The following is a 15,072-nucleotide window of genomic DNA, read 5'->3' on the forward strand; positions in this document are numbered from 1 at the left end:
GCAGTTATCCTGGCCTGGTGGCTTTGGGAAGAGGGGCTAATGCCTACATGGGATCACACTGGATCCTCTCTGGTGAGACTGCTGTCTCTCATTCCCCTCAAGGTGCAAGACTGGCCTTGCTGCTGCCTCTTGACTTTCATCCTTCATGCAGCTCCCTTTGACTTACAAAATTGCTTTGGATTCTGCTGGTTTGTCCCAGCTCTGCATTCACCACCGACCCAACAAGCCCATTCTTTTCTTCTGAACCTGCAGGAGTACCTGGTGTTGGACTCGGCTCCCAACCTACAGCGTCTCTCTGTGCATGTCACCATGTCACCCATAGCTGGGCTTTTTTGGGTGGTCTTTTCTAGCAAGTATCACACTGTACTGGTGCCACAAGCTGGTGCCAGCCAAGCCAGAGCCTGGCACAAAGGGCCCTGCTGGACTGTACTGGAGTTCAGCTCTCTCCTCTTGGTTGCCTCCTGGCGGTACACAGACCCGGCTGCTCGGCCTGAGCACAAGAACAGCCGCGATGACCCGATGTCATCGGGCGAGACACGTCGGGACGCGGTGCCGAGAAGCTGCTCAGGAGGGTGGGAGCGACGGCCGGGCGCGGTGTGTCGCCGCTACCGCCCGGCGCAAGGCAGGGCGCGGGCCGGGGCTGCGCTCCGCTCGGGGTCCTCCGCGGCGCCAGGGGGCGCTCTCGGCGCCGGCCCGTGCCGGAGCCGCTCTGTCCGCGCGCTGGCGGGGCGGGCACAGCGGGGCCTCCCGGCGGCCGTCGGCGCGCGCGTGCGGTCGGTGTGGCGGGGCGGGCACGCGGCGGGGCCATGGCGGACTATCTGATCAGCGGCGGCACCGGCTACGTGCCCGACGACGGGCTGACGGCGCAGCAGCTCTTCAGCTGCGGCGATGGGCTCACCTACAAGTGAGTGCGGCCGGCACGGGGGTGGGACAGGGACTCGGGGCGCGGGGCCGCTGCGGTGGCTGACGCGTCTCCCCTCGTTACCCCGCAGCGATTTCCTCATCCTCCCGGGGTACATCGACTTCACGGCGGACCAGGTGGTGAGTGGCCGGGGCGGGGGAGCGGGCCGGGGGCCGGGCCGGGGGTGGCGCCGGTGCCGCCGGTGCCGCCGCTCACCCGCCGCCGCTGGTGCCTCCCCGCCAGGACCTGACCTCGGCGCTGACCAAGAAAATCACCCTGAAAACGCCGCTGATCTCCTCCCCCATGGACACGGTCACCGAGGCCAGCATGGCCATCGCCATGGCGGTGAGTGCGGCCACGCGGGCGGGTCCCCGTGCGGTCCCCGGGCTGGCGGGGCCGAGCCGCCGCCTGAGGCCGCCCGGGGTCCCCGCAGCCCCTCGGGGCACGGCCGGGCCCGGAGCTCCATCGGTGCCCGTCCCGCTGCTGCACCCGCACCGGCGCCGGGCAGTGTCTGCAGTGGCTCACGGCCGCCTTTGTGTCCCCAGCTGACCGGAGGAATCGGGTTCATCCACCACAACTGCACCCCCGAGTTCCAGGCCAACGAAGTGCGGAAGGTGAAGGTGAGTGGCTGGAACGGCAGCACCAGACCGTGCTGGCACAGGGGCCTCCGTGGAGGTGGGCAGCGGGTCTGGCGTCGCTGAATGGAGAAACTGCTGACGCGTGCCCGGTGTTGGTGTTTCAGAGCTGTGGTGCTGCCAGGGTTTGCAGGCACAGCCCTCTTGTTGTGTGCCAGGCAGTGTCTGTGGTCAGCCTGGGGCTTGAGTCCTCCTGGTGAGGGAACATTCCCCATCATTTCAGGGAGGAGGTTAGTCTGGAGACTCTTGGATTTTAACATTGTTTGTGTGAGCCTTGTTGCTGGTTGAGAGTCATCCTGTTGGTGAGCATGGCTAGGCTGGGCGGTTGCAGACCCATGTGAGTGGCTGCAGTAACCTGCAGGCGTGTGCCTCGCTCCTGTCTGGCCTGGCAGTGCCGCTCAGCCTGGCTGCTGGATCTGCTTCCTTTCAGAAATACGAGCAAGGATTCATCACAGACCCCGTGGTGCTGAGCCCCAATGACCGAGTGCGAGATGTGTTTGAAGCAAAAGCTCGTCATGGATTTTGTGGGATTCCCATCACGGACAATGGGAAGATGGGGGGCAAGCTGGTTGGGATCATCTCGTCCAGAGATATTGATTTCCTGAAAGAGTCAGAGCATGACCTGCCCCTCGGTGAGGTGAGAAGTGCTCACACCTGATGGGTGTGAACACTATTGTTAGGAAGCCGTGTGGTTTGTGATGAGGACAAGGGTGAGTGTGTGGCTGTGAGGGTGTTCTGCCAGTGGGAGAGAGCAGCTCCAGCTTAGCTCTGCAGATCTGTCTGTGAATGTATTTCCAGGGGAGAGTGTTTTGCTCATTTGCACTCTCTGAGTGACTCCTGCAGTGCAGACTATGCAGTTTACATGAGTCGTGGGGGTCATCTTTCAGTGCTGTGGAAACTCTCCCCTGCTTCACTAATTAGTTGCTGGTGTTCATGGCTGCTACTATAGTCCCACAGGCTGGCACTGGCCAGCTTTGTAGCAGCGGTGTTCTCCCCAACAAACCCTTCAGGTGCTGGAGTGCCTTTCCCTGTAAGTCTCATCTGGGTTACTTGCTCTTTCAAATAACCCCCTGAACTGGCAGTTTGGTCATAGTGCTTTGCTGTCAGACTCCCCTCATGCAGGAGAACGTTCTGTGATTCCCGTTAAACAAGCTGTGTAACTTGAGATCTTCAGTGCTGTCAGGTTACACCACCAGTGCCTCTTGGCCATGCTTTGCTCTTGGCTCACAAATATTTTTAGCTCTTGATGACCAAGCCTGGTGTCACATGCTGATCCCTTGATCCCTTTTTGGTTTGAAATTGGCTACAAATACCTGATACAAGAGCCTTAAACCAGGAATAGGTTATAAAAGTGCATATGGCCCTTTGAAGCAATGCTGCCCATTCAGAGGAGCCAGATAAGAATCTTACTTACTTACCCCCTCTTACTTTCCATGGGTCATTCAGCACTGCAGAGAGTTCCTTGGGAAGCAGCCCTTAAAAACAAAGGAGTCCAGGAAAGGTGGGAGTGCTTCAAAGCAGAGATCTGGAGGGCATGGGAACAGACTGTCCCTGTGTGCCAAGAGATGAGTTGACAAGGCAAATGTCCAGCCTGGATGGGCAACAAAGTTTTGAAGGAACTTGGGAATAAAAAGAGGATGTATCATCTTTGGAAGGAGGGGTCAGGTGTCTCAGGAGGTATTTAAGGGGATTGCTGGGGCATGTAGGAAAAAAATGAGAGAGGCCAAAGCTCAGTCTGAACTTAATTTGGCAGCTTTTGTAAAGGATAACAAAAATCTTTTTACAAATATATTAATGGCAAAAGGAAGGGCAAGACCAACCTTTGTTCTTTATTGGAGCAGGGAGGGAACTTAGTAACTGCAGATGAGGAGAAGACAGAAGTGCTTAATGCCTTCTTTGCCTCCGTTATTAGTGGGAAGATGGCTTATCCTCAGGACAACTGCCCTCCTGGGCTGGTAGATGGTGTCAGGGAACAGAATGGTCCCCCTGTTATCCAAGAGGAGGCAGTCAGAGAACAGCTGAGCCACTTGGATGTCCATCAATCTCTGGGCCCAGATGGGATCCACCTCAGGGTGAGGAGGGAGCTGGCAGATGAGCTTGTGAAGCCACTCTCCATCATTTCCCAACAGTCCTGGCTGACTGGTGAGGTTCCAGATGAATGGAAGCTGGACAGTGTGATGCTCATTCACAAAAAGGATGGGAAGGAGGATCCTAGTAATTTTAGGCCAGTTAACCTGACCTCAGTACCTGGTAAGGTAATGGGGCAGTTTATTTTGGGTGTCACCATGCAGCACCTGCAGGATGGCCAGGGTGTCAGACCCAGCCAGCAGGGGTTTAGGAGGGGTAAGTAATTTTTGATAAAGCTGGTCTCTTTTTATGACCAGGTGACCCTGGTGGATGTGGGAAAGGCTGTGGATGTTGTTTGTTTGGGCTGCAGCAAGGCCTTTGACACTGTCTCCCACAGCACAGTCCTGGACAAGCTGGCAGCCTGGGGCTTGGACAGGAGCACTCTCTGCTGGGTGGATGGCCAGGCCAGAGAGTGGTGGTGAACAGTGCTGCATCCAGCTGGGGACAGTCACCGGTGGTGTCCCTTAGGGGTCTGCGCTGGAGCCAGCTCTGTTCCATATTTTTATTGGTGACACAGATGAGGGTATTGAGTCTTTCATTAGTAAATTTGCAGACTCACTAAGCTGGGAGCATGTGTTGATCAGTTGGAAGGTAGGAGGGCTCTGCAGAGAGACCTGGAATGGTTGGATGGATGGACAGAGTCCAGTAAGATGAAGTTTAGTAAGTCCAAGTGCCAAGTCCTGCATTTTGGCCACAATAACCCCTGCAGTGCTCTAGGCTGGGGATGGTGTGGCTGGACAGTGCCCAGGCAGAAAAGGACCTGGGGGCACTGGTGACAGCAGCTGAACGTGAGCCAGCAGTGTGCTCTGGTGGCCAAGAAGGCCAACAACATCCTGGCCTGGATCAGGAATAGTGTGGCCAGCAGGAGCAGGGAGGTCATTCTGCCCCTGTACTCAGCACTGCTGAGGCCACACCTCGAGTGCTGTGTCCAGTTCTGGGGCCTCAGTTTGGGAAGGACGTTGAGACACTTGAGCAGGTCCAGAGGAGGCAACGAGGCTGGTGAACGACTGAGGGAGCTGGGGTTGTTCAGCCTGGAGAAAAGGAGACTCAGAGGTGACCTTATCACTCTCTACAACTTCCTGAAAGGTGGTTGTAGTCAGGTGGGGGTTGGTCTCTTACTCCAGGCAGCAACTGACAGAACGAGAGGACACAGTCTTAAGCTGCACCAAGAGAAATATAGGTTGGATATTAGGAAGAAGTGTTTTACAGAAATAGTGATAAAGTACTGGAATGGTCTGCCCAGGGAGGTGTTGGAATCACCATTTCTGGATGTGTTTAAAAAAAGACTGGATGTGGCACTTGGTGCCATGGTTTATTTGAGGTGTTAAAGCATGGGTTGGACTCAATGGTCTTGAAGGTCTCTTCCAACCTAGTGATTCTGTGATGCCTCAGGCTTCTCCTGAGATGTGGGTTCTGTCACAAACAGCATTTTGGGTAGATGCAGGCATGGTTGCCTCTTTCCTATGCAAAATGTCTGTTCTTACTATAGAAATAACTAAAATGTTCCTTCTTTGTGTGCAACTGATCTACCTTCACGAGGGATTAGAGAATGTTCTCTTTTAGCTTTGCCCAGCCTTCTCAAATAACCTTTAATGGCGACTTGATGATCACAGAATGCTGTGGTTGGAAAGGGACTTGGAGGTCTCTTGTCAAGCCACCTGCTCAAAGCATGTTGAGCTGGAGGAGGTTTTGTGGGGCTGTGTCTAAATCTCCAAGGATGGAGATTCCATTATCTCTCTGGGCTGCTCTCCCAGTGGGAGACCACTGTTGTGGTGAAAGCCACCATAGCAGGTCAGATGTTCTGTGTTCTCTGCTGTCCAGCACTGCCCTTTGCTTTTCACCATGTTTTGATGCTTGTTTGTCAGAGTGAGTGTGGCTGAGCGTATTTGGATTGACGCAACTCCTTTGCCCCACTGACCTCACCAGCAACAGCACTGGGTTATTCTGGGCAGAGCCCTTCCAGGGCCTGTGCACTGGAGATGCTGCCTGAAAATAAGATTGAGGGCACCATTTCTGCCAGAACAGCATGAGACTCTGAAGGTGTCTCCAGCCCTTATTTGCGTGTGCTCCATTGAAAGGGAGAGCTGTGAGGGTGTTACCCAAATAAAGGCCATCTGAGAGTTGTCCCTTGTTTCCAGGTGCTTTCACTTGTCTTCCTGAGGCCTTTTGCCCTCTCCTGTTTTCAGTGCACTAATGGGCTTGGGTCTTGATGCCAGTGCCCGTGTGGAGACAGCACACTGGAGGCTTTTCCTGTGTGTTTCTGGAGGCGTGTTGCTGTGCTGTGGGCCTTTTTGTGGAGCACTCCTGCATGGCCACTGCGGAGCGTTTCGCGTGGGCTGGGGGGGTTTGGTATTTTCAGATCAGTGAGAAGGAGTTCTTGTGACTTTTTATCTTCTCCCACCCACTAGATTATGACAAAGCGGGAGGATCTTGTTGTGGCCCCAGCTGGTGTAATGTTGAAAGAAGCAAATGAAATTCTGCAAAGGAGTAAAAAAGGTACCTGTGACTGTCTGTGGCGCGAGGGAGAGCTGTGGAAGCACTGGGCTGCGGCAGAGGGGGTGAATGTGGGCACACAGTCCCTGTGTGGGTGAAACATGGGAGACAACAGGGAAGAGAGTGCCTGCAGCCCTCTGCCAGGGTACAGAGTTCACATGCCTTCATCTCAAATGTGTTTGAAGTTGAAGGATTATTGGCAGCCCGGTGTTTGGCTGTCCAGCCACGTCTTTGATTTTTCTGCGCTAGCCTTCACATTTCAGTACTGAACTGTTCAGTCTCTTAGGGTTTAGTAGTTTGACTTTTAATAGGGTGTTGTGTGTCTAATTATTTAAAAATGCATGTATTTTCTCTGGTTGATGTAAAAATCCTTCTGAGTCCTTCTCCAGTCCTAAAAACAAACTCCTTTCTCTGTTTCTCAAGCCAGGGCTGCTTGCATTCATGGCCAGGCAAGATTTGGTAACACTGAGTGTCCATCTTGTAACAGTTTCTGCCTGCCCACTGCTCCTGGTCTGCTGCAGTGCTGTGAGCTAATGCCTGTCTCCTGTAGAAATCTGCAGTAACATTCTTTCTGTCTGTTTCCAGGCAAGCTGCCAATTGTCAATGAAGATGACGAGCTGGTGGCTATCATTGCCCGCACTGACCTCAAGAAGAACAGGGACTACCCTCTGGCTTCCAAGGACTCCAAGAAGCAGCTGCTGTGTGGTGCTGCCATCGGGACCCACGAGGATGACAAGTACCGGCTGGACCTGCTGGTCCAGGCGGGTGTGGACGCTGTTGTGCTGGTGAGCACCATGGGGGTCCCATGGGTTTTGTGTCTGCCTGGGACACTGAGGGGTGAGTCCCCAGGCTGGATGAATGTCTCTGACAGTGAGGCAGCAGCGTGGCACTCACTGTCTTTGTCACAGGCCTTTCTGTGTTAGAATATGGCAGTTTGCTGACCTCTCAGTCTTGTTCAGGTTAGAATCGTCCAATTGGAGGGATTCCTCTTTGCCTGGAGACTTATGTGACCTGGAGGGAGTTTGTAGGTTGCATTGAAACCCTGAAGGCTGAGAAGAAAAATGCTGTCACTTAATACAGAATCTTCTACAACTACCATTTGCACTTTGCCACGAGCCTCTGATGTTCCTGACTAATTTTGAATATTCAGCTTCTTATAGTTTCCCTTTGTCCCTCCCTTTGGTGTTTGTTACTGTGTTACTACTCTCTTACTGATGTTCAGGAGTGATCAGTGAGCCCAGAGATGCTCTGCTGCTCTCCCTTTCTGGCCTGTAAACTTCCAGGCACAATTGTCACTGCCTGTATTTGCACATGGTTTCCTCATTGATTGTGATCCTGTGAGTCTGCTGTTCTCTGAGGGCACGGCTGAGCAGTGGGAAATGTTTAACAGACATTATTTGACTGGGTCACAGAGACTGGCAAGGACTGAGTGCTCAGTGCTTGACATCTGGTATTTGAGCTGCTCTGCTGCACAGTGGGGAGGTGCATCCCCCCAGCTGCCCTCCTGGGTTTCACAAGGAACATTCTCCATTTCACCTGTAGTTCAAGGCAGGGCTGACAGTGTCCTGCTGATAGAGCCAGATGGTTCTTATCCACAGCCAGTTGTGCTACTTGTTGCCTTCTGTAGAAGCTACAGGATTGAACATGAAGGCTATTGTTGTTTATTTACAATAAACTGCCTTGTACAGGGTAGGAACATTTCTGTCTTGGCAGTAGTTTCTCCTGGGGTTCTGTGCCCAATTTGGGGAGTCATTTTGCCCATTATCCAGCTTAGCAGAGAGCCCAGCAAGCAGAGTGGAGATATGAAGCTGCATTTTTAATCTGCAGAAATTGTGGTTGAAACTTATCTTCTTTCTTTTGCAGGATTCCTCTCAAGGGAATTCCATCTTCCAGATCAATATGATAAAATACATTAAGGAGAAATATCCCAACCTACAAGTTATTGGAGGAAATGGTAGGCGTGTGTTGAAGACTCTTCTTGTCTTTGAATGACATTTGTTTCTTAGACACAGAGGGAGCTGCAGGGATGTGAATGAGATGGTCATCTTGGCAAATTTCTGTGAACTTATAATGGTTTCCTCTGACTTGTGGAATGGAGCAAGACCACTGTAGAGACAGGGCAGTACCTTATTGCTGCAGATAATTAGAAACCTTTGTTCTGCAGCACAGTGTGCTACAGTCCTCTGTAACACATTATGCATTAGCTCATTTTACACACCAGTTAAAAAATTTGCATAGTAATGAATATTGTGGAAATCTAATGGCAATTCTCTCTGCCTCTTGACGGCAGAGTCCAGTGGTCCTTGTCTTTACCTGATGTTGCTGTTACCCTGTACTCTGCCCTCCCTACCTCATGTGGCCCAGAGAGTGCTTGGGACCATGTCATGGCTTCTGCTGCCTCAGCCTTTGGGTGGAAGTGTGTTGCAGAATACCCTGAAGGGGCAGTGTCACCTCACCAGCTGGGGCAGAAACTCACTGCTCCTCCCAGATAGGCTCTGGCACAGGCTCTTGCCCTGGGCGGGGGATGTTTGCAGCAGTGGGGGAACCTCCAGGGCAAAGAAGTGTTGTTTGCAAATGTGCTTGTCTGTTTTCAAACCGGTTTCTGCTCCCCACAGTGGTGACTGCGGCTCAGGCCAAGAACCTCATTGACGCAGGGGTTGATGCCCTGAGGGTCGGGATGGGCAGTGGCTCCATCTGCATCACACAGGAAGGTGAGAGAGATCAGCTGTCTCCTAAATAGGCTGAAGACAGGTACTTAGTAGAAATTCCCTGCTGAAAAGCAGCATGGCTGGGATGGAATTCTCCCGATGTGAGGGCAGTGTCCAACAGCAATATGTCTTTCACCCGCTTTGTCCAGGACTTCCAACCTTTGGGGTGGCAGCAACAGCAAAGGCATTTCCCAGTACTGACCGAGACTGAGTAGAGCCGCCGGTGTGGCAGATTGTGGCTTTGCCTGAGGGGAGCTATTGGCTTGGGGTGGGGTGGGGCAGCTCTTCAGGGAGAGGGGTTTACTGGATCCTCAGTGCTGAGGGGTGGAGTGCACTGGGCCTTGCTCCCTTTCCCTCTGGCCAGCAGTGTGCATGATGCAGTATTGATCTGGGCTCAATGCCTTTGCAGTTTCCAGGCCAAAATGAGATTCCTTGCTTTTGTCTCTGCAGTTAGACAGGGCTTGTGGAGGGCAGAGGCTGTGTCACCCTTAGCTAAAAGGCAAGAGGGGCACTCCCAGGGCCTGAAGAAAGTCTGTCTTAGGACAGACACTGTCCTTGTGTGTTGAACCTCAGGTGAAGTGCAGAGAGGTGATGCAGGAAGGCACTGCAGTCCATGAGCACAGCTCCTCACTGCTTTGGTCCTTGGTTTGTGCCACAGGAGGCAGCAAGTGAGCAGTTGCTGGTGCCTCTTCCAGCATGGAGCCTGTGAGGAGCCCTGGACCTGTGCTGTGTTCCCACTTTGCCTGGCTGCAGGGGCTTCCCAGTCAGGGCAGTCTGCCTCAGGTCAGCTTTCTAAGGAGGGAGTAGTATCCTTGGGCTGACACTTCCATAGCCAGAGCAGAGCCAGGACACACATGCCCTACCCAGGCTCTGAGGCAAAGGCACGCTCTGATCTGCAGAGTGGTGAATGTCCCAGGGCTTCCTCCAGCTGCCCCAGGAGATGGCCTTGGGTGCTGGTTTTGGCAAAGGAGCAGAGCTGAGGTAGAATGTGGCGCTTCACGGGATATGTGGTTGCAGAACTCTTGCCTGCAGCTCCCCATGTTTTGGCCCTGTTAAGGGCCAGAACTCTGGGTTTTTGGGGTAGGAGTCACCTCTCTGGGTGGCTGCTGGGGTAGGGGGAGCATGCGCTGTGCACAGCCAGGCCTGGCTGCCTTGGATCTGGCCTCTGGCTTGGCTCGGGCTAGGAAGGATCTGCAAAGTCAGCTCTGTCCCACACCGTATGCTCTGCCCAGTAGCAGGTCACTTCTGGGGTCCTTTGTTCTGCTGCTGTTCTTCTGTCTCTAAAATGTGTGTGTTTGTTTTTGTTTAGCTGCTCCAAAGATCCCTCCAGACCTAAAGTCCCACAGCCCCAAATGCCCTTCTACTGTCACGGGCACCTATAGTAAGTCACTTGCCCTGTTCCCAACCCTAATTATGTGTCTTGAAGCAGGACCCTGATTTGGCTGCACATGGCCCTACTGCTTGTTTGAGAATAATTTAGCTGTAGATGCACTTGGGGTTTTGTGGCTTTGGATACTGGTTTTGAATTTGAAATTAAATCCGAGAAACCTTTCTGATTACATAAAGCAGAATCTGAACTGTCCAAGCTGAGGGAATTCAGGCCTGTCCTCTCTCCACTCCAAAATCCAGTTAGCAGCCTGACTGCACCTTCTGGATCTCTAGCCAGGCATGCTCCTGCTAGGCCTCTCTGCACCTGGGAGGTGATCCCTGAGTGGTTCCTGATTGTGCCCAAAATGTAGCCCTAGTTCTGGGGAAGTTGTGCACTGACCAATCTTGCCATGGAGCTGCCTCCCCTGAGTTATGGAGGGACTTCACTGCACATGGCCACCTTGGCAATTACATTCCATCTTTTCCCCACCAAGTCCTGTGGAGAGAAGGGACTTCTGCCTGCCCAGCACAGGGTGCAGTGTTCTCTGCTCTGATGCTCTGACCAAGCAACCCCTGCAAGGCAAGCCTTAGGCTTTGTCCTTTCTCCTAGTTTTGACACACCTCAAAGGGAGAGGTTTACTCTTGCAGATCCTGGAAGGTTTTCTCTCACAGATGATTTTGTAGGGCCACCCTTTGCCAATACACTAAAAGGGACAAACCCTCACCCTGACCGTGTGATGTGTGTGTGTGCTCAGAACGCTGCTTGGGAAGCCTGTGCTCCGGGGCTGTGGCACTGGGACACTTGGAGAGGCACGATGCTCCCAGGGGCCTTGAGCCAAGCTGTGCCCTAAAAGGGCTGGTCTCTGTGGATGCACTTGAGAGGTTTCTGCAGGCCCTGCACTGTCTATGGCACAGTCCCATAGACCCTGTACTCAAAACCCTTCAGAAATGGGTGTTTCTCTCCACAGAGCTCTTCCACGGCAGCATTTTGCAGCTTCACTGTGGCCTTCAGCAGTGCAGAACTGTGCAAGACCATCTCTTTAAGGGCATTGATGATAAAGCTGGCAGCCTCTCCCTGGCTGGCTGAGCCTGAGCTGAATGCTGGGGTCTGATTAAATTTAGTTTTGTCACAATGTCAGTCTGGAGTCTGGCTGCTCTCCCTCAGCAGCTGCCGCTGAGTGCTGGGAGTAAGAGAAACTGTAGCCTCCTGGCCCCCAGCAGGCCTCTGCCAGGGACCTGCTGCCAGCACTGCTGCCATGCAGGCTGAACCACACCTGGAGTTCACGCTCCAAAGTACTAATACTGTATGGCATTAATCTTACCTGGTATATGAGACTAACCATGACTGGAGAAAAGGCTTCCAGTTGATGGTGGGGAAGGGACGTCTCCCTGAGAGAAGCTTATCTCAGTGTTCTTGCATGCCTGTGGCTGACAAACGTGTTACAAGACATGCCTTGTGCTGGTTTTCCTCACATAATGAAAAGCTTCTTAACTGCTACCGAATGGGAAGAACAAGTAAATCCAAAGCTAATAACTCTCTCCTCATGTGGCAGCTAAACTTGATGGAATCCTTGCTACACTGCAGGGCAGGAACATAAATTATTACCAAATCATTCTGTTTCCTTTTCCACTGCTGCATGTGTGTTTGTGTGTATATGCAGACCTGTATGTATAGATATATTTATATCTATACCATATACAGGCATGCGAGCTCTCTCCCAGACAACTGCCTTTCCATTCAAGAGGCACATCTTACAGATGCTGTGTACATGGACAAGGGGTCTGGCCATTCCAGGAGAGAGCCAGCAATGGGACATGGCTACATGCCAGGGATGCTTTGGAGAGGGGCTTTTGGAGTTTGCTTTATTTCATTCCCAAGCTCCCCACATCTGCCGTGCACCAGGATTGAGCCACGAGTCTCGTCTGATCCCAGCCATGTGATCAAAGACCCCATTCCCAAGGTCACTCACAGCTTTTTGGAGCCAAGGGCTGTGAGGACGTCTCAGCAGGCATCTCCTGGGCATCTGCTTCTCTTGCAATTCAGCCTAGGGAAGGAGCATCCAGGGATTTGTGTGTTCTGAGTGCTGGAGCATGTGTGTGCTGGCAGCCTGGAAGAGCCTGCTGGGACGGGGGTGTGGTGGTGCCTGGAGCTGACGCTGTGTGTGCCGTGTCCCGCAGTGCTGGCGTGCGGCCGTCCCCAGGCCACGGCTGTCTACAAGGTGTCCGAGTACGCCCGGAGGTTCGGGGTGCCCGTCATCGCCGACGGAGGGATCCAGACGGTCGGGCACATCGCCAAGGCCCTGGCGCTCGGGGCCTCCACAGGTGAGCACGATCTCCTTGGGAGGTCTTTCCATACGGCATCACAGTGGGTGTGAGGGCCATTACCTGCAGGTGGCTGGGGGGTTGTGGGGGCTGCAGCCAGCGCTGTGCCCAGGAAACCTGAGGGATTGTGCATCTGCTGCTGCTGATGAGCTGTTCCTGGTGGTATCTTGTGCCAGTGATGATGGGCTCTCTCCTGGCTGCCACCACGGAGGCCCCAGGCGAGTACTTCTTCTCGGATGGCATCAGGCTGAAGAAATACCGCGGCATGGGCTCCCTAGATGCCATGGACAAGAACTTGGGCAGCCAGAATCGGTATTTCAGGTCAGAGATGGTGCTTTGGGACAGCAGATCAAGCTTTTGGGGCTTCTCTGCTTCACTAATACCCTTGTGTTTTCGTGCAGTGAGACAGACAAAATTAAAGTGGCCCAGGGGGTCTCCGGTGCAGTGCAAGACAAGGGCTCTATCCATAAGTTCATTCCATACCTAATTGCTGGGATCCAGCATTCCTGTCAGGATATTGGTGCCAAGAGCCTGACCCAAGTCCGGTGAGTACTTCCCCATGTCTGTACTCTGGTTAGGTCATGGTGCTGCTGTCTGGAGTCTCTGAGGAGCTGTACTCAAGCTGTGGTGTGTTCTGAATAGTTTGTAGCTCTCTTCCCTCTTCTCCAGTGGGCACTGCACCATGGATCTGCCTGCCCCAGGGATGCAGGAGTGTGGTCTCTTGTGGCATATTCATCTGGCTGGGCTCAAAATGCTGGGGTTACATTACCCGGCCTGATTCTTGGGAGCACAGCAAAGATCATTCTAGCCACAGCTGGAGGAACCAGTGACCCTTGTCCCAGCTGTTCCAGCTGAGCATCTACCAGAGAGAGCACTGTCTTCCCTGGACTCTGCCTGGCTTGTGACAGATGTCCTTCCCCCTCAGAGCCATGATGTACTCGGGAGAGCTGAAATTTGAGAAGAGGACAACATCTGCCCAGGTTGAAGGAGGGGTGCACGGCCTCCACTCGTAAGTGCTTCTGGCAGGATCCTTGTCACCTTGGGTGGTGTGTTGGGGGTCAGGAACAGGCACCCTGTACCTCAGCTGCCATGCCCTTGGCTTGGTTTGCCATTCATTGGCTTGCCCAGGCACCACACAGCCAGGCCAAGCTGTGGCCTGTCAGGGTGCTGAAGCTGTTCCCCTCGCTGGGCTGGCAGGATCCATTCCACACTGCACCTTTGTCCCTGCTCTGAGTGAGGCGGGTCAGTAAAGGGGCTCCCTGGTGCTGCTTCCCTTGCAGGTATGAGAAGCGCCTCTTCTGAAGGAGATCCGTCTGTCTGTCCTTGTGCCACTCAGCCCTGCGCCGCTCGGCGCGGGAGCTGCTCCTGCTGCAGAAGTGCCATTATCCTGGGCTGCCTGGAGCTCCCGCTGTCCCTCGGCTGCTTCCTGACCACCCGCGGGGCCCACCTTCCACCCAGGAGCTGTGAGCCTGGGCTGGAGCCTTGCACATGTTAGCCATGTTTTACAATAAAAAACTGAAAATATGTGCGGTTGGTGTCAGCCCAGAGCCTCACTTCCTTCTTTATCTCCCTTGCTCTCCTCCCTTGGCTCTGTCCCTTGCTTCGCACACAGTCAGGGGCAGCTGATAACCCCAGAACGGACTGTGTGCTGTGAAGGGCAACTGGGAGGGGAGAGCCCTGAGACAGGGCTGAGTGGATAACACAGTATGGCTTCTTTAAAAATCTGAGAGCAGAAAACGAGGGCTGGGCTGCTGAAGAAGAAAGCAAATTGTTTTACACAGCCATCTCCTCCTGTGTGCTGCCAAACCCAGCTGTCGCAGCAGCCAGGATGCTGCAGGCCCCCATTTGTGGTCCAGCTGCTGCATTCTTCCCCTAAACCTCTTGTAGTTGCCACACTTCCAGTGGCTGCACCTGCTTGGGCTGTTAACTGTGGACTACCTGCCCAGGCTCCAACAGAGCAATTGTTTGCTGGAAGGTGGGCAGTGCTCCTTGTAAAGGAGCTGGTCTGCATTTCTGCAGGCCTGAGCAGTGCAAACGTCCCTGGCTTGGCAGGTTTACCTGTGCTTGCAATGCCAGGAGCCAAGAAGTATTTTACACTTGTACCAGTTGTACACGTCCCACATGTCACTCCTGAAGAGAGTGTGTCTACCATCAGTGTTTTGGGGATGTCAAATTTGATTTGTACACTAAAACTAGAGCCTTGACTACAATGCCACGGTGTCAGTGTCACACACTCAGGACACAAAGCAAAGCCACCCACACCTTGCATCCCCTGCCTTTGCCTGCCAAGGTGGCAGAGTTCAGGGCATGAGGCTTCCATTAGGTACACGTACTCTCTTCCCCAGGGGTGACATCCCCAACCCTGGACCAAGCAGCGGGGGAACAGGAGGGGGACCCTTTTCATGGACCTGCTGGAGCTGAGCCTTCAATGAGAGGGGGTGCAGCACCTTTGGACCAACACTGCCCAAGGGCCATCAGTGCTGGGGTGGTACAAAGCCCCACAGGAGAGCTCATGCCA

General features: G+C 53.6%; 1 protein-coding gene across 3 annotated transcripts; it reads left to right on the forward strand.

Moving 5' to 3' along the window:
• The first annotated feature begins 761 nt into the window (after nt 1-761).
• IMPDH2 (inosine monophosphate dehydrogenase 2) lies at nt 762-14,080 on the forward strand. 3 transcript variants are annotated; one of them, XM_083869339.1, is made up of 15 exons: nt 762-904; nt 993-1,041; nt 1,145-1,246; nt 1,447-1,521; nt 1,967-2,173; nt 6,072-6,159; nt 6,742-6,941; nt 8,020-8,110; nt 8,772-8,867; nt 10,174-10,245; nt 12,411-12,554; nt 12,731-12,875; nt 12,956-13,099; nt 13,480-13,563; nt 13,835-14,080. In XM_083869339.1, exons 1-15 carry the CDS (start codon nt 807-809, stop codon nt 13,854-13,856), a joined length of 1,617 nt encoding a protein of 538 aa, XP_083725465.1. In that variant the 5' UTR covers nt 762-806; the 3' UTR covers nt 13,857-14,080. The 3 variants fall into 3 exon arrangements, with proteins under 3 accessions (XP_083725465.1, XP_083725466.1, XP_083725467.1); XM_083869340.1 differs by lacking the exon at nt 10,174-10,245; XM_083869341.1 differs by lacking the exon at nt 1,967-2,173.
• The last annotated feature ends 992 nt before the right edge of the window (nt 14,081-15,072 follow it).

Source organism: Zosterops lateralis (genome assembly GCF_965231275.1).
Source record: "Zosterops lateralis genome assembly, chromosome: 11".
Lineage (NCBI taxonomy): Eukaryota > Metazoa > Chordata > Aves > Passeriformes > Zosteropidae > Zosterops > Zosterops lateralis.